Source organism: Kogia breviceps, chromosome 11, assembly GCF_026419965.1.
Source record: "Kogia breviceps isolate mKogBre1 chromosome 11, mKogBre1 haplotype 1, whole genome shotgun sequence".
NCBI lineage: Eukaryota > Metazoa > Chordata > Mammalia > Artiodactyla > Physeteridae > Kogia > Kogia breviceps.
Window position 1 is genome coordinate 6,224,601 of NC_081320.1, and position 24,662 is coordinate 6,249,262.

Genomic DNA, 24,662 nt, shown 5'->3' on the forward strand with positions numbered 1-24,662 from the left:
TTTGGAGGTAAGCCGTGCAGTAAAAAGACAGGGCTAAGACTGTGGGCCTGGGGGTGACATTAAAGATGATGCCATGGCAAAAGCCAAACTCCTATGGACTCAAAGTCACATCAGGACACGGTCTGGACCTGCCGGAGAGACCGAATTAGTTCTCATGTGAAGAGATATGTGTGTGGTCTGGAGAATAAGAACAAGAGTCCAAGGTTTAGGAAGCCTGTATTTATCTTCCACTTCTGCTACTTGTTAGAGCTTTAGGGTGTTTGACAAGCTACTTAACCTTATTGGGCCTTAGTTTCCTCACCTGTAAAATGGGAATAACGATGATACACACCTCAGAGGAATGTGGAGGACTTGATATGAGATAATGCAGAGAAAAGTACTTAGCCTTGTACTGTGCACCCGAAAGTTACCAGGGCACACAGGACACGCCCAGTGACCACTGGCCGGCACCACTGACCTTTTCGTTATTGCTAATGGGAATAGCTTATAAATGTGTTAACGGAAAATGTCCTGCATCTTCACATACGGGCAGCGATTAATACTTAAAAAATAAAAAGCTTCTTGGTGTATTTTGTGGCTGTTCCCAAAATAGCCCGAGAGGAGGGCAGGGCAGAAATGATGAGCCTCGTGTTGCAGCCGAGAAGGTGGAGGCTTAGCGAGGTGAAGGGGCTTATTGGAATCCATCAGGTAGGACAGGGCCAGCCAGGAATGCAGCTCAGGCCTCTGCCTCCTGCCCTGTCTCCACAGCGACCTGGCAGGCAACCAAGAGGCGAGATGGCCCAGAGCAGAGAGCTGGAAGCCCGCCAGGGAGAGAGGGTATAAGGACTCCGTTCCAGTTTGGTCTCGTCTGATCTATTCGTTTGCATGTTGCTTGGGACCCACGTGGCTCTTACAGCCCTTGTAGGTGGTGGCCTAAGGGAGCCATGGTCCCCAGTGCCAAGTGATGGGCCTGTTAGTCCAGAATAACCCGGGGAGTTCCTCGTATTATTGTTTACCTTGTTATCACGGAATATTTGCAAACCTATGGAAAAGTAGAGGTTTAGAGTGTGATGAACCGCCAGTGCCGGTCCTCACTCCACACCAACCTGGTTTGCTACCCCTCCGGCATTGCCCCAGCTCCCTGATATTCTTAAGGAAATATTTGGGAAATTAACAACCGGTGCACACTCCCCGTGCGCCCCACAGGGGGAGATTCAGGTCTCATAGGTCTGAGTGGCTGGGGATTTACTGTTCTCATGGCTGCCCCCGCACCAGGTGACGTGGAAGGACAGACACCCCCGGGGCTGCTGAACCGGGCGACTTCGGAGGGCTCCGTCATTCGAAAGTGGAGGATTCTGTAGGTGGGCTCTGTGAAGGGAGGTGGGCAAACGCTTCAGCCCTGTAGGTGTTTAAGAGGCTGTCAGGGCTTCCCTCGTGGCGCAGTGGTTGGGAGTCCGCCTGCCGATGCAGGGGACGTGGGTTCGTGCCCCGGTCCGGGAGGATCCCACGTGCCGCGGAGCGGCTGGGCCCGTGAGCCGTGGCCGCTGCGCCTGCGCGTCCGGAGCCTGTGCTCCGCAACGGGAGAGGCCACGACAGTGAGAGGCCCGCGTAATGCAAAAAATTTAAAAAAAGAAAAAGATAGAGGCTGTCAGAGGGCGGGGGGAGCTGCCAGGCACAGACAGTGGCGGCGGCGGAGAGGACAGAGCCCGGAGGGAGGAGGCTAGTGCTCCGGGCCTGAGCCAAGGCCTTCCTGAGACAGGACATCCTGTGTCGCCCCAGGACACCACGGCTGGGCCTGTCACCTGCAGCCTAATGATCGGTGGTCACCTACCCACATCACCACCATTCACGTGGCCCCTCCTCATGGGCACGCCTCTTATTCATCTTTATTTCCCCAGAGCCTGGTGTGGTCACGGCCAACTCGGTCTGATCGTGCGAGATAGATAACATCCGACTGGCCTCTACCTTCAAAATATCCACTTGATGGGGGACCTCCCTGGCGGTCCAGTAGTTAAGACTCCACACTTCCAACGCAGGGGGCACGGGATCAATCCCTGGTCAGGGAACTAAGATCCCGCGTGCCCCGCGGTGAGGCCAAAAAGTAAAATAAAATAAATACAAAATATCTACTTTATGACCCCACCTCATATACGGCAGGTGTTCAATAAATGTCCAGTGAAGGAATAAGCATGGACATGGTTCTAATAGTGCAGACCTGCCAGTGACCAGGCTAGGCTTTCTGGTCAACTTGACAACAGGGCCAAGCAGCTGTGATACCTCCACTTTCCGACGAGGAAGCTGAGATACCATATACGGAACAGCTTAGCCCAGTGAGGATGGTTATTCCATGTTCAGTGCGCACTGACGATTATTCCAATTATTGTCCGGGGCCAACAGCTCCCTGACAGCACATCCAGGATTTCAACCCAGGCTGGCCTGGCTCCAATCAGGCTGCCTTGCCAAGCAGGGTCCATCCTGGAAATGCAGTAACTGGAGGCTTCTGAAAGGAGGCCCCGGGCCACAGGGTCACCACATGGACATGTGAAAACTATAAACCACGTGGCAAGTCCCAAACAATCAGTAATTTCTGGGTAAGGAACAAAATTGAGGGAACTGGTTTGAAATTTTTGAGCAAAGCGATGCCGTATATCAAGGAGTACACGAGCCGCCTGCCTGGCTGAGCTTTTCCGCTGTAGAGTGAGGACAGGAGGGTCCAGACGGCAGACCACACGACACTGCCAGGGCGGCCAAGTCGCCCCCTCTTACCTCTTTGCCCTGTCTTTCTCATCTTCATCCATTAGATTGTCTCTGCAGTTTTTCCTGCAAAAAAACCAAAGAAGAACAGATGATGACCCTCTGATTCTCGAACTTTCTCACAGGTCTTTCCGGCTACCATCATTTTGGTCTGATCTCAATCACATGCCTTAATCCACAGGGTCTCAAACTTTCTGGTTCCAGCCACTCTTTGCACCCTCTCAAAAATGACTGAGGACTCTGAAGACCTCTTGTGTATGTGGGTGAAAACTGCGAAATCTTAAATATACAATATTCCATTAAGCATCAGAGAGATGCCATCAACAGAACTCCAAGAGCTTCTGGAAGAGACCACTGTATACTCAGGAGAGTAAACAGGCAAATGATACGTTAACATTAGGAAAACTGTTTGGACCTCAAGGACCCCCCCTGGCCCCCTAGATCACACTTACACTTTGGGAACTGCTTTCCGGACCCAGCGCAACAAAGCGTCTGTTTATTTCAAACCTGCAAGCTGCCCGGGACGTTCTAAAGGAGAGCATTTCTTTGTTTATCTGTTCATTTAAATACACAAACTCCTCTTAGGCAGCCTGGAGGGGTCGGGGCCCCAAAGGAGTATAACTGCTCTCCTATCTTTAAGGCACATACACCCCCTAGATAGTCAAGGTACACAGATGTGAAAAATGAAGTAATCCAGGAATGTTCTCACAGCCCCAAACCTCATCGCCTGGGCCTCTAACTCTCCTAGGCCACCGGCTCAAAGGCTCTTGGGCCCACTGACCCAGTGTCCCCTGCTACACGCAGGCCTGTGACCCTTCACCCCTCAGAGTCACATCCCCGATTACTCTTCCTTCACACGTTTCCCAGAGTCCCATCTGTCTGGGGGGCGGGGGTCCCCCTCCAGCCCCTCCATGAAGAAAGACTTTCAAGGTGTCCCTGAGGCCAGAGTTGGGGGAACTGGAGGCCAAGTGTGGTGGAGATAAGGGTGGGGACCACAGAGAAATGGAATCACCGTGACCCACGCGCTTCTGGTTTCTAAACAGAGGGCCTGACATCAGAACTCCAGAATGAACACTTTGCAAATGCACTAACCTTTTACTCTCAAAACTCCAAGTTCCCGATCACAATTTTTCTTAATGAAAAGAACTCATTTTATGAAAAGGCCAGTATGAATTTTGTAACAAAAGTAGACAAGGATATCAACAGAAAGAATAATTATAGGTCAATCTCCTTCACGAACATGAATATAAGAATTCTCAGCCAAACAGCAAAACCAATAGAACCATACACAAAAATTGTAACATTAGGTAAGAATTTTTAATGGGACAAATGAGTCTTTTCTCTGAGATAATTTTGTTTTGTGATTTTTAGTCTGCTGTGAGCCCAGGCATGAGTCTGAGCCCAAGAGGAAAAGGCATTCTGCAGTCACAGCCCCTGTTTACTTACAAGCCCCATTCGGTAAAGAGCAGGCATATTTTAGTGATAGATTCGCAAGAAACACCATTCAGCAGTTGAGGCTTGTTTCATAATTAAAATGGGGTTAGCATATCTGCAAACAGGCATCTGCTTAATGTTTTCCAGATGGAATCTGTTCAAAGCTTTAAGACATGAAAAATGCAGTCCATTCATTTAATGATGTGCTATCCCAGGTCTGCACTCCATGGAAAGCGGTGGCTACCCGTGTGCTGAGGGCACAAGCCAGGATCCAGCCACGGTAAACGGGTAAAAGCCATGCCCCTTACCAGGTACCCCTGGACAGAGCACGTTTACGGGAGGATGTGGGCTGCGGCCTGCTTTGCTGAGGATCTGGAATCCTGTTTGGATGACGGGGGGTGCTTTGTCATATATGAAATGTTGTGGCAACACCTACAGATGACTAATAGCTACTCTGTATCCACTGCGGCAGCCCTGATTCCTCTCCCTCTCTGTTCTTAAACGCTTCCTGAATCCACGAAGCCCTGATGTTCTACACTCACTTTCTCTTCTTTCCCATCCCTCCCGTGTCCTTGCCCGATTCCTCTCACTTGAGCCCTAAGTCCCTCTGCTCCACTGCACCTGAGGGAAGAGAGCACACCTGAGCTGTGCTCTCCAGGAGCACCTGCCCCAGAAGCTTCACACCGATGTCCTGTTTTGTCACACCTGTTGTCTCCCATGCCTTCCTCATGCCCATCAACAGAGGAATGGATAAAGAAGATGTGGTACATATATGCAGCGGAGTACTACTCAGCCATATAAAAGAACGAAATGATGCCATGTGCAGCAACATGGGTGGACCTAGAGATGATCATACTGAGTGAAGTAAGTCAGACAGAGAAAAACAAATATCCTACAATACCACTTATATGTGGGATCTCAAAAAATGATACAAGTGAACTTATCTGCAAAACAGAAATAGACTCGCAGACTTCAAAAACAAACTTACGGTTACCGAAGGGGAAAGGTTGGGGGGAGGGGTAAATTAGGAGTTTGGGATTAACATATGCACACTACTATACATAAAATAGATAAACAACAAGGACCTACAATACAGCACAAGAAACTCTACTCAGTATTCTGTAATAACCTATACGGGAAAAGAATCGGAAAAAGAATGGATATGTGTGTATGTATAACTGATTCACTTTGTTGTACACCTAAAACTAACACAACATTTTAAATCAACTAGACTCCAATATAAAATAAAAATTAAATTAAAAATTTAAAAAGTGCACATAAAAAAACACTTGTGGTAATGTACACATAACATAAACTTTACCATTTTTAACTCTACAGCTCAGAAGCATTAAGCATTCATATTGTGGTGCAACCATCGGCACCATCCATCTCCAGAGTTTTTATCTTGCAACACTGAAACTCTGTCCCCATTAAACACTGACTCCCCACTTTCCTTCATCCAACCCCTGATGACCACCATTCTACTTTCTGTCTCTACAATTCTGATGACTCTAGGGCCCTCATATAGGTGGAATTATACAGGATTTGTCCTTTTGTAATGGGTTTGTGTCATTTAGCATAACGCCCCAACGCTCGTCATGTCTTGGCATGTGTCAGAACTTCCTTCCTTTGCGAGGCTGAATCATATTCCACTGTATGTATGGACCACCTTTTGTTTATCCATCCTCTGCTGATGGACCCTGGGTTGCTTCCACCTTTTGACTATTTATGAGGAACATGGGGGTCCCTCCCCCCTCGTAGCTTTGAGTCACTCTTTTAATTCATGATGTGGAGGAGCTGGAGGGGCCCAAAGCACACAAGAAAGAGGGGAAAGGGGAAGAAAAGCAGTCCTGTGAGGCTGGGTTAAAGGAACAACAGAGAAGTTTAAGGGGTGACGGCGACTTTTCCCAGTTGTATAAAGAGTTTCCAGTTAAGAGAGGAGGGGAGAGGAATAAATTAGGAGTTTGGGATTAAAAGATACACATTCCTATATATGAAATAGATAACCAACAAGGACCGACTGTGTAGCACAGGTAACTATACTCAATGTCTTGTAATAACTATAATGGAAGAGAATGTAAAAGAAGAATACATATATCTATATAGATCTATAATCTGAATCACTTTACTGTATAACTGAAGCTAACACATTATAAATCAACTATATTTCAACAAAATTTTTTTTAAAAAAGAATTTCCAATTAAAAAGGATTTTGAGCAGTTTTTTTTTTTTTTTTTTTAATGACCACAGAAGGCCAGGGAGAGAAAATGAGCTGCAGTGAAGGCAAAGGAGATTCCGTTTAGAGCTGAGAAAATAACTGTTGATATGATTAACCCCCAAAGTGAACAACGGTCGAAAGCTCTAGTATTTTTACTCCAGATAACCACACAGCCTAGATGGGCTAGACATTTAGGGGTTTCTTTGCCACAGTCCCAACAGGAAACAGGACCTAATTGCAAGGAGGCTGTTTGTAAAGGTGTGTGGAGGTGGGGTGGCTAGGGAAACCAGGAGAGATGGTGCAGGTACCTAGGGTTGGTGTCAGCAGAGCTGTTGACACCTCTGTGCATCAAGGGACAAGAGGGAAATGGTTACCTGGACCTGGAAGGAGTGTGTCGTATAGGAGAGGTGGCATTTGGTGGAGGGATGCTGTGTCAGCCTGAAGAAACCTTGTAAGAAGGGAGCCGAGGGGATAAATACCTCACCTCCTTGTCCGCCCTCCCCAGTATCCCACTTGTGCCTCCTGTTGGCCACACCACCCGGAAGACAGAGAGGGAGGCTACTTACGACATCCTCACAGGGGAGCCTCCGGGGCAGACAGAATGGCGGGGACGGGGAAAGGGGTACAGGGAGGAGACCCAGCACACCCAGTACATTTCATTTCTTGGGGGCTCTTCCAGTTCTGGGTTTCTTGGCTTTTTCTGGAACACAAACTATTTGGAGTCTTTTTACACCTTGTAACATCTCCCCAAATTTCAAGTATAGGCATCTGCATCTACTAACTAAACACTCAAGAAATAATAACCAATGAGAATGATGAGAGGCTGAGGAAAAGAGAGCCCGGAACTATTGGAACAACAAAATCTGTAATGATAGATTGTAACCCAGAGAATAAACTAAATATTCATGAGTCCATTGGTACATAATTAAATGAATGAATAAATGGAGGAGGGCACAGGTTTCCCTTACAGAAGAATTTCAATTAATAAATGTAGAAGGAAGAAGGGAAATCGAAGATCAGCATCAGTACACCAAAGTAATAAGTGTTGCAGGCAAAATCCACTGATGGATGCTGGAATGAATGGGTGAAAGTTTGAGGAGAATCAGGTTATTTGCATAGTTCCAAGTATCTCCCTCGGGATATTAATTATAAAAAAAAAAATAGTAACTTTGTAAGTAGAGAAGATTGGCAGACACCACCTTCACCCAGGGTCAAAATTAACATCACCAGGATAAGTTAAATCCAAGTGTTTCGGTGGAAATACACAACTAAGAGTGTACCTGCTGGATCACAGTATAGCCATACGCTTACTATATTACAAACTGCCCAACTGTTTCCCAAAGTGACTGTACAAGTTTATATTTGCACCAGTAGCACACGAGAGTTCCAGAGGCTCCACATCCTCACCCAACGCTTGGTATGTCTTCTTAATTTTAGTCATTCTAGTGGGTATGTCTTGGGATCTCATCGGGATTTGACTTTGCATTGCCCTGATGATTAATGATGTCGAGCATCTTTGCATGGACTTATTTGCTGTCTAGACAGCTTCTTCTGTGATGTGTCTGTTCAAGTGTTTTGCCCACTTTTCTTTCTTTTTCTTCTTCTTTTTTAAAGAAATTGGGCTGTTTATCTTCATCATACTAATCTGTAGACGCTTCTCTCTTTTGGATATAAGTACTCTGCCAGACATATGTATTGTGAACATTTTCTCCCAGCCTGTGGCTGGTCTTTTAACTTTTTTGATGACGTCTTTTGATGAACGGTTTTTAATTTTGATGAATTTATATATTTTTTATTTTTGTGTCCTAAGAAGTCTTTGCCACCTCGGTGTCATGAAGAATTATCCTACGTTTTCTTCTAGAAGCTTTATCATGTTAGCTTTTACATTGATTTACACTCCATGGCAAATTAAATCTTATGTGTGGTGTAAGATAGCAGTCAAGGATCACCTTTTTTCCCCCCATCTGTATACTCACTTGTTCCAGGATCATTTACTAAAAAGATATTTCTTTCCCAATTGCATTGTCACTTTGTCAAATATCTTGTGTGAGCCTATATGTGTGTGTATTTACAGAATCTCTGTTCAGTTCTATTTATCTATAGGGTGTCCTTAAAGTTCAGACACATAGGATAAACATTTTTCTTAAATACAACTTTTTTCTTAATTTCATTTTTGGGGTACTCATTGCTAGTATATTGAACTACAGTTGACTTATTTATTTTTTATTTATTTAGCCATGCCACAGAGCTTGTGCAATCTTAGTTCCCCAGCCAAGGATTGAACCTGGGCCCTCGGCAGTGAGAGCACGGACTCCTAACCACTGGACTGCCAGGGAATTCCCTAAACTTATTTTTAAAAATACACTTTATTTTTTAGAACAATTTTAGATTTATAGAAAATGCAAAGACAGTATTGAGAGTTCCCACATATCCCGCACCCAGTTTCCCCTGCTATAGATACCTTACACTACTATGGTGTATTTGTCACAATTAATGAACCAATACTGATACTGATACATTATTATTAAGTAAAGTCCACACTTCATTTATATTTTCTTAGCTTTTAATCGAATGTCCTTGCTCTGTCCCAGTATCCCATCTAGGAAACCACACTCCTTCTAGCTGTCATGTCTCCTTAGGCTCCTCTTGGCTATGACAGTTTCTCAGACTTTCCTTGTTTTTTACGACCTTGACCATTTTGAGGAATACTTGTAGATTGTCTCTCAGTTTGGGTTTGTCTGATGTTGTTCCCAGATTGGGCAGATGGGTTTTTAGGAGAAAGCCCACAGAGGTGAAGTATCATTCTTTTTTTTTTTTTTTTCTTTTTTGGCCGCACAGCATGTGGGATCTTAGTTCCCTGACCAGGGATCAAACCTACACCCGCCGCATTGGAAGCACGGAGTCTTAACCACTGGACCGCCAGGGAAGTCCGAAAGTACCATTCTCAGCACAGTATCTCAAGGCTATTAAGAGGCTGCATCACTGTTGACTACAGTCACCTGCGGAAGTAGCGATAAACTTACCTTCAAATCGTACCGTAGTTACATTTACACATAATAGATACACAACGTGTTTTTTCTTCAACTTCCAAGTATCCTGTTTTCAGATGAAGAATCTCTAAACTGAAAATGGCAGGTCCAATTACTAGTCTCAAAACAAGTACACAAAATGCACGATTTTCCCTGTGTTTTGAGATATAATTACTGAACTCTGATCAGGTTAACAGTTGGACCTATGTTTACACTGAGAGGTACGTCACCTGGAAACACACTGAGCATTTTATTTGCAAACGTAACCAACCTGCTGTTTAGGTGAAGTTACCTTATATAAGTTTCCTGATCCTGCAGCATCTTGTATTTGTCTATTTCTATGCCAGAACCACACTATCTTAACTCCTGGAGTGTTTTGTTTTTTTTTTTTTTTTGTGGTACGCGGGCCTCTCACTGTTGTGGCCTCTCCCGTTGCGGGGCACAGGCTCCGGACGCGCAGGCTCAGCGGCCACGGCTCACGGGCCCAGCCGCTCCGTGGCACGTGGGATCTTCCCGGACCGGGGCACGAACCCGCGTCCCCTGCATCGGCAGGCGGACTCTCAACCACTGCGCCACCAGGGAAGCCCAACTCCTGGAGTTTTGTAGGAATTCTTGACATCAACGGAGTGTAAGCCTTCCAACTTTGTTCTTCTTTCTCAAGATTCCTGGCTACTTTAGGTCTTTGCGTTTCCAAGTAAGTTTTAGAACTGACATTGTCAATTTCTATAAAAATGCCTGCTGTGAGGTTTATTGGGATTGTCTTTCTGTGAAGAGACACCGAGGTATAGTCACCGAAGCACTAAGGTGACATCCACACGCGATGTTCTATGATTCAAGAGATGCTCCCTGGGAGCCTGGGCAACGCCCCTGCTCGCATGGCGCTTCGGTGGTAGCGGGCGGGCAGGCGGTGAGGGCAAGCCACAAGCACGTCAGTAAGGTAAACATATGGCTTGTCTTTGGTTCTAAGTGGTGTGGAGAAAGATACAGGAGAACCTGGGGGAACAGGGAGTGCGCTGGCGGGCTGGGGCGGTGCTCTGGTGCTTCAAGAGCACCGCAGGCCTCACGGATCAGGCGATATGCGAGCCACAGCCTGAGAGAAGAGGGGGCGTGAGTGTACAGACGGCAACAAGAGCCAGAAACAGCCAAGAGGCCGGCGTGGCGGGTGGGGTTAGAGAGGGGGAGACACGCCAGGGAGACTGGATGGAGTCTGGCCTTTGCTCGGAGTGAGACGGGAAAGCACTGCAGGTTTGGATCGGAGGCGTGATGGAGACCTACCTCCAAGGACAGCCGGGCCTTTCAGATGAGCTTAATTAAGTCGGCACATACGACAGCACCGGCGTGAGCCTGGCAGACACTCCACATCCGGTTCCCCAGTGGGATGGCAGGGATTAGGTACGAGGCGTCTTTACCCGTTACCCAGGCCACGATGTCTAGCCCAGCTCCTTACCCGTGTCGGGGGCTCCATAAACATATGAGGCATGAAGGAGGGAAGGGAGGGAGGAAGAGAGGGGACACAGCCAGGACCAAACCCCTGTCTGAATTCCCACAGTACGGACTAATACCGACTCCCACGAACCCCTCAACGATCACGGTTAATCCAGGGCACCAGTACCTACGAGGTACATGCGAAGGTACAGTGACGTGCTGATGACCAAAAGTTAAAACAGAAATTGCCATGTGTGCCGGAGCTATTGGCTGAAGGGAAAACCCACTTTGAACAGCACCTTCGGGAGAAGCCAACGGCTCCCTCACCAACCCTCGGCCGCCGCTGCGTTCCGGAAAAGCATCATCTCCTTTTCCCTCTCCATCCATTCTGCGGGTGGAATGGGCCACAGTCTCCTCCCCTTAATAACGGGTCCCTGAGCTGCCCAGGGACCCCCGGCCCTGCGGATGGAGCCCACCCTGGACTGCGTCTCCTCGGGCTGAGCTGACCCACTGCCTGCTCGGGATGTGTGGGCTCCTGACCTCAGAGGCAGCCCGATTTCCATTTCAATTCCGACCCACTTGTTCCATTTGACCTGAAGCAGATCCCTTAGACTCCACGACGTCACCAGGCAGAGAGCATGTAAGGCGTCCGTGACAGGGTGCATGTGTGCAAGGAGGGCCGGGGCGCCCCCTACAGCACAGAGACCCCCCCCCGTTCACCCCACTTCTGCCCTGTGTAAGCACCCTCCCCTCTGTATGCCCTCTGTGGTCCTGAGCCTCCGGGAGGCAGGTGCGTCCAGCCTCATCTGTTATCCTTGTCTGCCTTAAATTTCAACGCACACACTCTCTGCTCAGTGAGAAGGTCACCATGGGTGAACGGGGTGCCACAGACCTCAGGTTTCAGAGGACACTCCTGACCAGGGAAGAAAGGGCTGTTCTTTTTTTGCGTGGGGGGGGGGGAAGCTTTTCCAGCAGAGGCACCAGACACGTGCTCCCGTCCCACCTCCAGAGACCACCGATGGCTGCCGGCCAGCAGGGCTGCTGTGGAGTCCCTCACTCATTTGACCCTGGCGCAAAAGGGGCACGGGAAGATTTTAGCTACTATTAATCACAATACCATTAGTGGCAATGGGCAGTAGAAACTGCTACTAAAGCCTATAATAGGTCTTTGGGCGGAGTGCGGTTACTGTTCCCGCCTGCTAGTCAGCCTCGAACACGTGTGTGTGTGTGTGTGTGTGTGTGTGTGTGTGTGTGTGTGTGTATGGTGGAAAGACAGACAGACACACATGCCCAGGGGCTGCTGCCTGCAGCATCTAGTGATAATAGAAACTTGGTCCTTGTGAGGATGGGAGGGAGGGAGGGAGGGAGGGGGTGAAAGAAACACAGGTTGAAATGACCGAGGACGTCCTCGATGAGCATCCAGTGACCTAACTGAATGGAAAGACCCAAATGAGGTCGGCAAATGACATCCCCATTGCCTGAGTGACATTTCCACCCCCAAGGGCTCTCTCTCTCACAGGCACCTACTACACCATGGATCACAGCTCTGGCCCTTGAACAGGGACCAGCAAGTGGCAGTGTGACCGTTTTCTCATGCCACGTCTGCCCTGTGGGTAGCACAGTGTGTCAGCAGGGAGACAAGAGATTAATGTACCCTACAGGGGACAGGGACCCCCCCCTGGGGAACTGGCAGCTCACTCCTGGGGCTCCAGAGAAGGTTAACGCAACCTACATGGAAAGGTATGTCATTCTCCTAAAGCAGGGGCTGGCAACAGTTTTCTCTAAAGGGCCACCTGCTGAGTATTTTATTTATTTTTGTTGTTGTTGTTATTATTATTTTTTTAAATTTGCTGCTGAGTAGTTTAGATGCAGGCCATCCAGCCTCTGCTGTAACCACTCAACTCCACCACCACAGTGTGAAAGAAGCCACAGATGGTGTGTCAGCGAGCGTGTATGGCTGTGTCGATAAAACTTTATTTGTAAAGACAAGATGGGGGCCGGAAAGAGTCACTAGAATCAGGGCTCAGCCTTCCTCTTCAGTGTCTTTTTAAATCTTGAACTTTTTGTACAGCCTAAGGAGGCCCAGTGGGTCACTCCACACCATCATGAATTTCCCCTGAAATGACTACCCTAAGCCTATTGTATTGCAAGGCCCATGTTTTTTCAAACTAAAATCATGACCTTTTAAAATTGGTGGAGAAATGGTTTGAATCACAGGCCCCAAGGTAGCTGGAAAATCTGAATATTCCTCCTCACCGTACCGACCAAACCTGGTGACTTTCGATCATGAAAAAGAAAAAATACTGCAAAACAAGAGCAAATGGAAATCCAAAGGGGGGCACCGCCGGGCAGATATCTCCCCAGTCGGCTGGGGCTTATTTATTTGTCAACAGCGAGTGTGCCTTCCGCCCTCCCAGCCTGTCCGTGGCGAAGGCACCTCATGTCGCTTTGGATTAACATCTGGATCTCCCACGTGGGAGCTCGATAATGATTTTTCCTGATTATATTTAAGAAATAAAAAGGCTTTGAAAAAGAGTCACTGATGAGATACAGGGCTGACTTGTCTCCCCTTTGTCCTTTGGGGGAGGCTAGGAAACAACTTCCACATTTTAATTCTTCCTCTCCAGGGCACATCATTTTGATTGCAATGATTCATTCACTGGGAAAAATAATAGTTCTTCTAAAGGAAATGGACAGAGCCAACCTGAGAGCTGCCCGCTCCTGCAACCCTTTCCCCCTCCACCTGGGGAATTCGCAGCATGATCTCCCACATTCTGCAAACTGGGAAAGTCAAGGTGGATGGGTCCATCCTTCACCGAAGCTTTACCAAAGCTTGCCCCTCCCCCCTCCCCCCGGCTGGCTGGGGACTCTCAGAGCCAGACTCCCAGGAGAAACCAAAGAGAGACCCTCACACAGCAAACTTCCGTGACCCTATGAGAATTACCCCACAAGCATCTCCAAGGTCAAGGCTGAGGCTTTATCTGCCTGTGTTAAGATCACAATGCCCCCTTCATGCTTTCCTTTTCCCAAGGGTCTGATGATTTTCATTACTCAGGGAAACAGTGACATAAGCAATGAAGGAATGGAAGGAGAGAGTTAAAAATTTGGTATTAAGTGAATTTGCAGTGACATCGTCTTGGTCGGCAAAGAATTTCCAAAATAGAAATCGTTACCATATCCTGATCGACGGGTCATCTAACATGACATGTGATTCTTGCAACCTGTGGAACTTATGTTCCAAACACGATTCCTTTTGGTGGCCCCTTTGTAAAGGATGTAGACTGCACAGTGTAAACCGAATCAACTAGAGAATCTGACGGGTGACAGCACGTGGCCAGGATGTGGACAACAGACGCCTGTAAAAATCAGCAAGAGGGGGAAAAGGAGATTTATGAGTCATCATACTCGGAACTGAGTCAGTGCAGGCCTTTGTTGGGAGCCGCCGTTCGGCTGCCACAGACAAACCGAGACGGATCCGTAAGTCGCTGCTGCAGGCCGGCATCTCCGGCCACCTAACCACTGGTCCTAACGCTCTTTTGCGCGTGGGAGCTCATCCTAATGGGCTCAAGTTTGCAAAGAGAGCACAAGAAAAAGAAGATGTCCTCGAGATGAGAGGTCAGTTTGTTTGGGACACCCAGGCTGTGGAGTCTGTGCTTTAATATCAGAGCTTCAAATAACATTTGGTAAAAATGTGGGACGCTTCTGTAACTGCTAACGGTGGGACGCAGCAAAATTAGTTTGCAAGCGGATGAGATCTAGGTTTGTGTGTCCTGCCTCTTTCCTTCCCTCAGGGCGGTGGTCCAGACAGAGCCCGGGGAATGCTGAGCTCATCTGTAAACGGGGCACGACCCCCACTTTCCACCACCCTCCTGAGAACCCAACAGGACAGCTCATCTGCGTAAAGCACGTAGCAGAGGGCGGGCTGGGCAAGAAAGGCGAACTGCCTCCTTTCCGTGGTGCAGTGAGCAGGTGACTTACCTACCGCTGCACACCTGGTTGGCACCAAGCGTTGCCTTCCCTCCTCTCCCATCAGTGCAATCACCTCTTTTCTTTACCGTTTAAACAGAGAGCACGGCCCTCCCCGCAAAGAGCTCCAGCCTGCCACCTCTGCTCAGAGCTCAGGGGCTGCAGGGGCCCCTAGCACGCTCTTCCTCACGCTTCCAACTCTACCGCAACTTTCCATGCTCACTTCTCCCAGGTGCCCATGAAGTTAGATTATGCTACACACTCCCTACATACAATTCAGCTGAGCTCAGTTCCCCTGGGGGAAGCGGGGGCTGCCCCGGGTGGGGTGAGGCTGGAAGGTCCACCCAAGCTGCCTGGACACACCCCCTCACATGACATGAGAGTCTGGGTTGACCTGGAGCCCATTGTTGGGAAACCGGCCTTGGTGGCTGATTCCCGGACCTATCTGTGCTGAAAAAAAAGAGGTGGGCTCCTTGTGCAGAGTGCTGTGTCCCCACTCCAGGTCACTGCTGCGCTCAACGTGCTACCCCCCAGGGGCCTCAACGAGGGGCCCAGCCCCACCCAGCGGGAAGCAGCCCCTGATGAGGGGAGGGGGTACCAACCACCAGAGAACGACCGCACTCATGAGCCTAAGGACCCATCAAAGGCCCCAGAACCAGGGTCACATCTTGGGATGCGCCATGGGCTCTGGGTAGGGGACAGTTTACAACAGTTCTCCCCTCTCCCACCGGATGCCCGCCCTCCAAGCGTCCCCACGGTAAGGGCACCAGTGGCCCGAGTCTCCCTGGGGTTTCCCAGCAGCATCCTGTACTCTGCCTCCCCATCCCTGGCTGCCACTGTCAAATGCACAGCGGGGTCTGCAGGACAGGGGGTCGCAGGTGGGCCCTAAATGTCCTGGAAGCTGGCCTTTCTCCTCAAGAAACACTCGCAGACCCTTCGCACGAAGTGTGAAGAAAGGCCTGCCCTCCGGACACAAAGGGGAGATGAGATACAGACCAGATGCAAACAGCATGTAGGGCAGGAAGCCCCCAGCACCCTCCCCCGGGAGCGGGGACTTGAATTGTCTCTACCAGGAAGAGCCGGCCACGGGCAGAAAGAAAGCCACCGACTGAGACCCAGTCCTGTTCATCAAGGAAGCAGAGCATCAGCAGGTCCAGAAATGTCTGGTTTTCACACCTTTAAAGGTCAACCCGGCAGGACTGGAAATGTCCAGTTTCCCCATTTTGTACCTTCAGATATTCATGGTGTAAGTTAAAGATATCTTAGAAGACCTCTCTCCTCACTCACATCCACCCCTGGACAGCACTGCAGAAACCCAAGGGGAGCGAGAAGGGTATATTTTCTTTGTAAAAAGAGACTGAGCTCTCTCCTCCTACAAACGTATCCTGAGGTGACCCTAATCAATGCACAATTCGCCCACTGGCCCGACACCCCTTCTACGCCAGCTCTGAAGCCCGGGTGGAGGCCTCAGGATGTCAGGGAGCGTGCAAGACGTGACCCCTCATCAAGACGCTCAGCCAGGGCTGAGAAAGCGCAGGCCCAGAACACCTTCCAGGAGGCACGTGCTGGGCCCACAATACATGAATTAGTGAAACAAACTACAGGTAAAGCTCAGCTTCTGTTTTCCCATATCAGCTTATTCAATCATGACTATCTCATCCTATGTGTGTTCCCTGCTCTAACAAACATTATCCTGCACCCACAAGCAGCAATGCAGAGACATCCAGCTAAGAATAACAGTGTGTGTACCCGTCAGGACGGCCATCATTAAAAAATCTACAAATAGCAAACGCTGGAGAGGGTGTGGAGAAAAGGGAACCCTCCTACACTGTTGGTGGGAATGTAAGTTGGTGCAGCCACTATGGAGAACAGTATGAAGGTTCCTTAAAGAACTAAAATTAGAACTACCATCTGATCCAGCAATCCCAGTCCTGGGCATATATCCGGAAAAAAACCTCTAATTCGAAAAGATACATGCAACCCAAAGTTCACTGCAGCACTATTTACGATGGCTAAGACATGGAAACAACCTAGATGTCCATCGACAACAGATGAATGGATAAAGATGTGGTACATACACACACACACACACACACACACACACACACACACACACACACACACACACTGGAATACTACTCAGCCATTAAAAAGAAAGAAATAATGCCATTTGCAGCAACATGGATGGACCTAGAAATTATCATACTAAGTGAAGTAAGTCAGACAGAGAAAGACATACCACATGATATCACTTATATGTGGAATCTAAAATACGACACAGGTGAACTTATCTACAAAACAGAAACAGACTCATAGACATAGAGAGCAGACTTGTGGTTGCCAAGTGGGAGGGGGTTGGGGGAAGGATGCAGGGGGAGGTTGGGCTTAGCAGATACAAACAGTTATATACAGAATGGATAAACCACAAGGTCCTACTGTAGAGCACAGGGAACTCTATTCAATATCCTGTGATAGGGCTTCCCTGGTGGCACAGCAGTTGAGAGGCCGCCTGCCGATGCAGGGGACGCGGGTTCGTTTCCCGGTCCGGGAGGATCCCACGTGCCGCGGAGCGGCTGGGCCCGTGAGCCGTGGCCGCTGAGCCTGCGCGTTCGGAGCCTGTGCTCCGCAACGGGAGAGGCCACGACAGTGAGAGGCCCGCGTACCGCAAAAAAAAAAAAAAAAAAAAAAAAAAAAAATCCTGTGATAAACCATCATGGAAGAGAATGTGAAAAAGAATGTATATATATATGTGTAACTGAATCACCTTGCTGTACAGCAGAACTTAACACAACATTGTAAACCAAGTATAGTTCAGCAAAAGAAAGTTTAAAAAAAGAATAAAAGTGTGTGTAGCGCGTACACTTACTGGTAGGCACCCCTCGGCTTCCAGGACACATGTGAACCCCCAAGCACAGCATCCAAAGCCCTCAGCAACGAGCTGCCTTTGTGACTTCAGCTACTCCCACCCCCTCCGTGCCCCCCAACATCTGCACTGCCGTGACATCCTCCCGTTTCCACCAGCATCACCACCCTCTTCATCCCTCCAGCCCTCCCCTTGCCACCCAAGGTCTGGGTCCTACCGCCTGCCCCACCTCCGCCATTCTCGCCTCATTGTAACATTCGTCTGTTTCTGCCGCCTTGGCCTCGGCTGTCCAGCCTCCACCCCGACTGGATGGTAACCTCCTCAAAGGCCAGCACGGCGCCCGCCCTCTGCATCTCCGCAGACATTCTGGGCTCAGTGCAGATTCCCAGTAGAGAAGATGCCTAGTGCGAGAGCTTAGATTTAGGAATCTGTTTGTAAAGTTTAGGGAGAAGCCCGGGCCTCTGGTTCCAGCAGTCATTCGCCGTAACGCAGGCTCCCCGGCGGGGAGGCTGCCCTGGGAGCCGGGCGGCCCCCGCGCTTGGATCGTGCCCCCGGGTCACCTCGGGCCCCGGGTCCTAACCCGTTAGCCTCACGGAAAACAGGGCAACCAGATTAAATCGCGTGCCCTCCGAAGACTGCCATCTGTACGACTCGGAAAGCTCCTTGCTCTGCCCGGCCCCTCTGGACAATGCTAAACGGGCTTAGCCTGCTGCGGGCAAACAGGAAAAGTAGGTCATCTCCGCAGCACGGTTCTTCCCCGGTGATGAACTAACGACGTGAAGGCAGGGCCGGCGGGGGAGGGGGCGGTCCCCTCTCACCCCTAGTTCCCCCACCACTCCGGCCTTCGGAGGCTCTGGCCCCAGCCTGGGGGGCTCAGGCAGCCTTCGGGGGCAGACAGAGGACCCAGGGAATGAGGAAAACTCAAAGAAAGTGTGGGGAAATGGTTCTTAAAAAAAAAAAAAAAAAAAAAGCAAACTGCAGGAAGTAAAGAGTGTAGACGCCCTCTGCCATTTCCCTGTCTTCAAAGACAAACCAGTTAGTGTCTTTATGGCGGTGAAGTCACCGGCTGCTCTTGCGAAGGTGTGCCCTCCTGACAATGTGCACGGATACTGCAAGCCATCCGTGGAGCTGCTTCCCAGCTCGCAGGCTCCCTCCAGCCTTGACTACTGGTAGTAACTGGGTGCTTGCTGGGGCAAGGACGGACTTGAGTCAGAGGTCTGGCACGTCCCAGGGCCCCCGGCCTGGAGGGGAAGTTGCCGCACTGTCCCCTCGATGCCTGTGCTCGCAGCTGTGCAGATAGAAAGCCCACCCCTTCCGGCCTGTCGGGCCCAGAAGTCGAGCAAAGCACCAGACACCTTGAGGGAGTCTCCCCCGAGGCCTGAGTGATTTAACCTACTTCCAGGAGCCCGTGTCTGAAATCAGGTCTCAGGAGGGCCCAGCACAAACCTGGAGGCTGATGCTGGGGTCGCTGGGGCCCAGGTCCTGCTCCCCCCGGGCTCCCAGGAGTGACAGGGCCCCTAGCTCAACCCCTCAAAGAGCTCACCGGTGCCCCTGGAGGCAGGAGCAGACCCAAGTCAGCCTGAAGCCCCACAGAAATTTCCCAAGAGAGCGGTGGCCTTGTGGCCCTGGCCAGGCCACAGTGACCGAGTCTAAAAACGCAGATGTGTAAGATGCTGGACGCTGTTTCCCCTGTATTTCATTTATGTAACAAAGGTATCAGAAGGCTTTGACAATAAAACATGGAGATGTGTTCAGATCTAAAACCCCCCAAGTTTGGGAATGTTCACCCAGCCTCTTTCAGCCACGACCTTCTCTGAAAAGTTTTCTCCTTGGCATTTTCAAGAACGAAAAGGCAGAGGCCAGGGCATCCCTGGGCCTCGACAGCAAGCCTTCCTTCCTCCTCCTCCTTTGTTCACATGCTTATTCAGCACACATGTTATGCCCTGGGTACCCCCACCACTGACGAAAAGGCAACGGTCCAGGAAGATCCAACACATTCAAATTGCGACTCTGTCGTCTGACTAGCTGAGTGACCTCAGGCAAGTTACTGAACCTCCCTCTGCCCCGTCTTTCACCTTCACAGGGTGGCTGCGATTTAAGGACATAATGCCTGTCAAGCACCTAGACTGAGAGCCACAGGGTAAAAGTTCAACGACTGTTAGCTCAGGTGGTTGGGATTATTAGAGCGATCCAGGAACCCTTCACAAGGTTCTCATTTCAGTAACAGATGCTAACCATGGACGTCAATCAGCTTCATTTTCAAATTCCAAAGATATTTACCAGCAAGCAGGGAGCCTGCAAGGCAAGCCCTTTTAAACTTCCCTTGCAATCCGAAAGGTTCCTGTACAGGGGGCGTCAGCTTGCATAACAGAATTTTCCGGAAGAGCTGGTGATAAACAACATTTCTGGGAACTGAATCATACTTTACATGTGTGAGCGGCTCACGGCCCACCCACTGGAGGAGCTCAGAATCCCACCCTCCCTCTGGATCCTTCTGCAAAGCAAAGCTCCTCACCACCCGTGAGTCTGCTTAACAGACTATCATACACCTGGTTTCCATGAGGCCACAACTAACTACTTTTTTTTTTAACTTTGAAATTCTAGGTAAAATGGGAGGAAGTTTGGATTCTTTTTTAAATTTTTAAATAATTAATTTTATACGTTTAGCCAAATTTAGCAAAGGTGAAAGTGAAATGCTGTTAAAAGCAGTTGACTCTGCCAGTCCAATCTACTCTTCAATGCATTTATTAATTAATGCAGCATTACCTCAAAGCATGGTCCAGTTACCTGATTACTTAACTAAGCAACTCAGTGTATTTAATGGTGTTAATATTCTTTTTTTTTTAGAGGCACTGTTTATCTAAAAATTTTTATTTTAGGGCTTCCCTGGTGGTGCAGTGGTTGAGAGTCCGCCTGCCGATGCAGGGGACGCGGGTTCGTGCCCCGGTCCGGGAAGATCCCACGTGCCGCGGAGCGGCCGGGCCCGTGAGCCGTGGCCGCTGAGCCTGCGCGTCTGGAACCTGTGCTCCCTAACGGGAGGGGCCACGACAGTGAGAGGTCCGCGTCCGGCAAAAAAAAAAAAAAAAAAAAATTATTTTATATTGAAGTAGAGTTGATTTACAATGTTGTGTTAGTTTCAGGTGTACAGCAAAGTGATTCACTTATATATATATATATATATATATATATATATATATATATTCTTTTTCAGATTCCTTTCCTATAATGGGGTTATATTCTTATCTTTGCCTCAAAAAGTCATGCAGTCTTCAATCCTTAGAATATGCTAAATTCTCGAGTCTGTGAAAAAGCTATCAGATTCTTTAGGACAGAATGAAATCATTCCATGGCCATGCTCAGATTTTTGGATGTTATGAACGTAAACAGAAGTACATTTCATTTCCACAAACTTCTTTGAAAGGAAAGGAAACCTACCAATAAATAAAACAAAACGAGATGGTCTGGTTTAAATGAAAATATTAAAAATTTATCTCACAGCAAGATCCTTTTTGACCCACCTCCTAGAGAAATGGAAATAAAAACAAAAATAAACAAATGGGACCTAATGAAACTTAAAAGCTTTTGCACAGCAAAGGAAACCATAAACAAGACGAAAAGACAACCCTCAGAATGGGAGAAAATATTTGCAAATGAAGCAACTGACAAAGGATCAATCTCCAAAATTTACAAGCAGCTCATGCAGCTCAATCTCAAAAAAACAAACAACCCAATCCAAAAATAGGCAGAAGACCTAAATAGACATTTCTCCAAAGGAGATATACAGATTGCCAACAAACACATGAAAGAATGCTCAACATCATTAATCATTAGAGAAATGCAAATCAAAACTACCATGAGATATCATCTCACACTGGTCAGAATGGCCATCATCAAAAAATCTACAAACAATAAATCCTGGAGAGGGTGTGGAGAAAAGGGAACCCTCTTGCACTGTTGATGGGAATGTAAATTGATGCAGCCACTATGGAGAACAGTATGGAGGTTCCTTAAAAAACTAAAAATAGAACTACCACATGACCCAGCAATCCCACTACAGGGCATATACTCCGAGAAAACCATAATTCAAAAAGAGTCATGTACCACAGTGTTCATTGCAGCTCTATTTACAACAGCCAGGACATGGAAGCAACCTAAGTGTCCATCGACAGATGAATGGATAAAGAAGATGTGGCACCTATATACGATGGAATATTACTCAGCCATAAAAAGAAATGAAATTGAGTTATTTGTAGTGAGGTGGATGGACCTAGAGTCTGTCATACAGAGTGAAGTAAGTCAGAAAGAGAAAAACAAATACTGTATGCTAACACATATACATGGAAGCTAAAAAAAAAAAATTGGTTCTGAAAAACCTAGGGGCAGGGCAGTAATAAAGACACAGACATAGAGAATGGACTTGAGGACACGGGGAGGGAGAAGGGTAAGTTGGGACGAAGTGAGAGAGTGGCATGGACATATATACAGTACCAAATGTAAAACAGATAGCTAGTGGGAAGCAGCCGCATAGCACAGGGAGATCAGCTCGGTGCTTTGTGACCACCTAGATGGGTGGGATAGGGAGGGTGGGAGACGCAAGAGGGAGGGGATATGGGGATATATGTACATGTATAGCTGATTCACTTTGTTATACAGCAGAAACTAACACCAATGTAAAGCAATTATACTCCAATAAAGATGTTAAAAAAATAAAAAAGATCAGAACCTTAAAAACAAGTTATCTCATTGTTTTCAGAGGGAGAAGCAATACGTATTCATTCTAATTTCTTCCTTCTTTCATTCAGAATGAAAAGGTCAAGATCTTAGGCTATGTTTCATTAGGCAAAGTCAAGTTCTCTATTATAGATATCATATATAATTATTAAAGATTTTTTTGATGTGGACCACTTTTAAAGTCTTTATTGAAATTGTTACACCATTGCTTCTGTTTTATGTTTCAGTTTTCTGGCCGCGAGGCATGTGGGATCTTAGCTCCCTGACCGGGGATCGAACCCACACCCCAGACAATGGAAGGCGAAGTCAACCACTGGCCTGCCAGGGATGTCCCTATACTTATTAATATATATTATTGTAAAAAATTATATGGCAGTAAGGAATATTAAGTCCTTCCTAACTCTTTCTTCTAGAAATATTTTCTCTCTTTTTTACCTATACTCTCACTGAATTGCTCACTTGAGTTGCTTTCCTCCTTCACATGATTTAAACTGTTTATTCTGCCTCGTTCCAGAGTACAAGTTAAGTTCATGTCTATGTCAGAATGACACCAGGTCAGCTCACCCCGAGGAGTGGTCTGTCTGTGGCCCTATGCATGCAAACATTTTGAGGTCATGAAAAATTATATGAAAAACATCAAAGGCTTAGCTACGATTTTAACAACGTATGGTTGTGTGTGTGTGTGTGTGTGTGTGTGCCGCGTGCTCGTAAGTGTTGCATGGCAACACAGTAAGACAGCAACACTGGAGGATTTATACCACCAAGTATCCCAGGGGCCAAGAGGGTGTGGAGAAGAATCCACACCCAGAATCCCAGGGGCAGGAAGAACACATCTGCATCAGAGGTGGGGTCATGGTGAGTCGTACAAAGCCTATGCTTTCCTCTTTCCGTTGTCTCTTACCTTGGTTGCAGAAAAAGATGCAACCAGTGCAATGAATGACTTTTCTGTCTTCCCAAGGTCCTGTTTGCTTTCTGATAAGCTCCTAAGTGCCCTCAAACGGCCACAGGGAGAAGGCGAGGGCATGGCTTGGATTTAGACAAAGAGGAAGGAACTGAATTCGGGAAGAACAGCCTCAAGGAAACTTTAAAATACTGAAAAATATCATGGTTTTACTCAAAAGCAAACATCTTGACAGATGCCCCACGGAGCTGTAGCCAGAGCTGGGTTTGGAAGCCAGAATCCAGAACCAGGGTCAAGCTCTGTCAAGCCCCTGCCTGCCCTTGGGGGACCTGGAAGGGGCAGGATGAGCAGAGATGAGTCCAGAGCGGGGCTCCCCATGGAAGCAGGCGCTGCTCCTCTATCTCCCACAAGCTCACAAAATGCTGCAGGGCTGCGTGCCACTCTCCAGGGCCAAACAGGAGGACTGCTCTGTGAGGGACGGGCCTCTATCAGTGGGAACGTGGAATCAGAGGATGCAGTGGCCTATGGCGCCCACAATGAGCTTGGGGGACTCACCCACTGTTTTCGGACTGTGGTTTCTTCCTTTGGTGGAATAAGAAATAACTTCGTAAACTCTAAAATGCTGTGTAAAATGTGGTCTTCTACATGGAAACAACCCAAATGTCCATCAATAGATGGATGGATAAAGACGATGTGGTGTACACACACACACACACACACACACACACACACACACACACACACACACACACACACACAGGAATATTACTCAGCCATACAAAGAATGAATGAAATAATGCCATTTGCAGCAATGTGGATGGACCTAGAGATGATCATACTAAGCCAAAGACAAATGATATTGCTTATACGTGGAATCTAAAATATGACACAAATGAACCTATCTATGAAACAGACTCACAGACATAGAGAACAGACTTGTGGTTGCCAAGGGGAGGGGCTGGGGGAGGGATGGAGTGGGAGTTCGGGGTTAGCAGATGCAAATTATTATATATAAAATGGATAAACAACAAGATCCTACTGTAGAGCACAGGGAACTATATGCAATATCCTGTGTTAAACCATCATGGCAAAGAATATGCAAAAGAATGTATGCATATAACTCAATCACTTTGCTGTACAGCAGGAAGTAACACAACATTGTAAATCAACTCTACTTCAATTTAAAAAATGTGGTCTTCTAACTATTTGAAGATGGCCATTTAGCCCGTGTACCCTTCTGGGTGAGAACTACCTGCCCAGGTGTCCAGACAGGTGACAAGGAGGCAGGAGGAGGAAAGCCTGGCCACGACAGAGCATTCTCCATCCACGATTGTGCCATGGTGTCAATCAGGGCCATCTGT

At 48.0% G+C, this 24,662-nt stretch overlaps 1 protein-coding gene across 7 annotated transcripts in view; it reads right to left on the reverse strand.

The window, feature by feature from the left end:
• Positions 1-24,662, reverse strand: part of NPAS2 (neuronal PAS domain protein 2) — a 268,685-nt gene that overhangs the window by 110,069 nt on the left and 133,954 nt on the right. For all 7 annotated transcript variants that reach the window (XM_067007112.1, XM_067007111.1, XM_067007113.1 and 4 more), the window contains exon 2: positions 2,746-2,799. In XM_067007112.1, the coding sequence (XP_066863213.1) occupies positions 2,746-2,799 (54 nt within the window). The remainder of the gene's footprint in view (positions 1-2,745; positions 2,800-24,662) is intronic.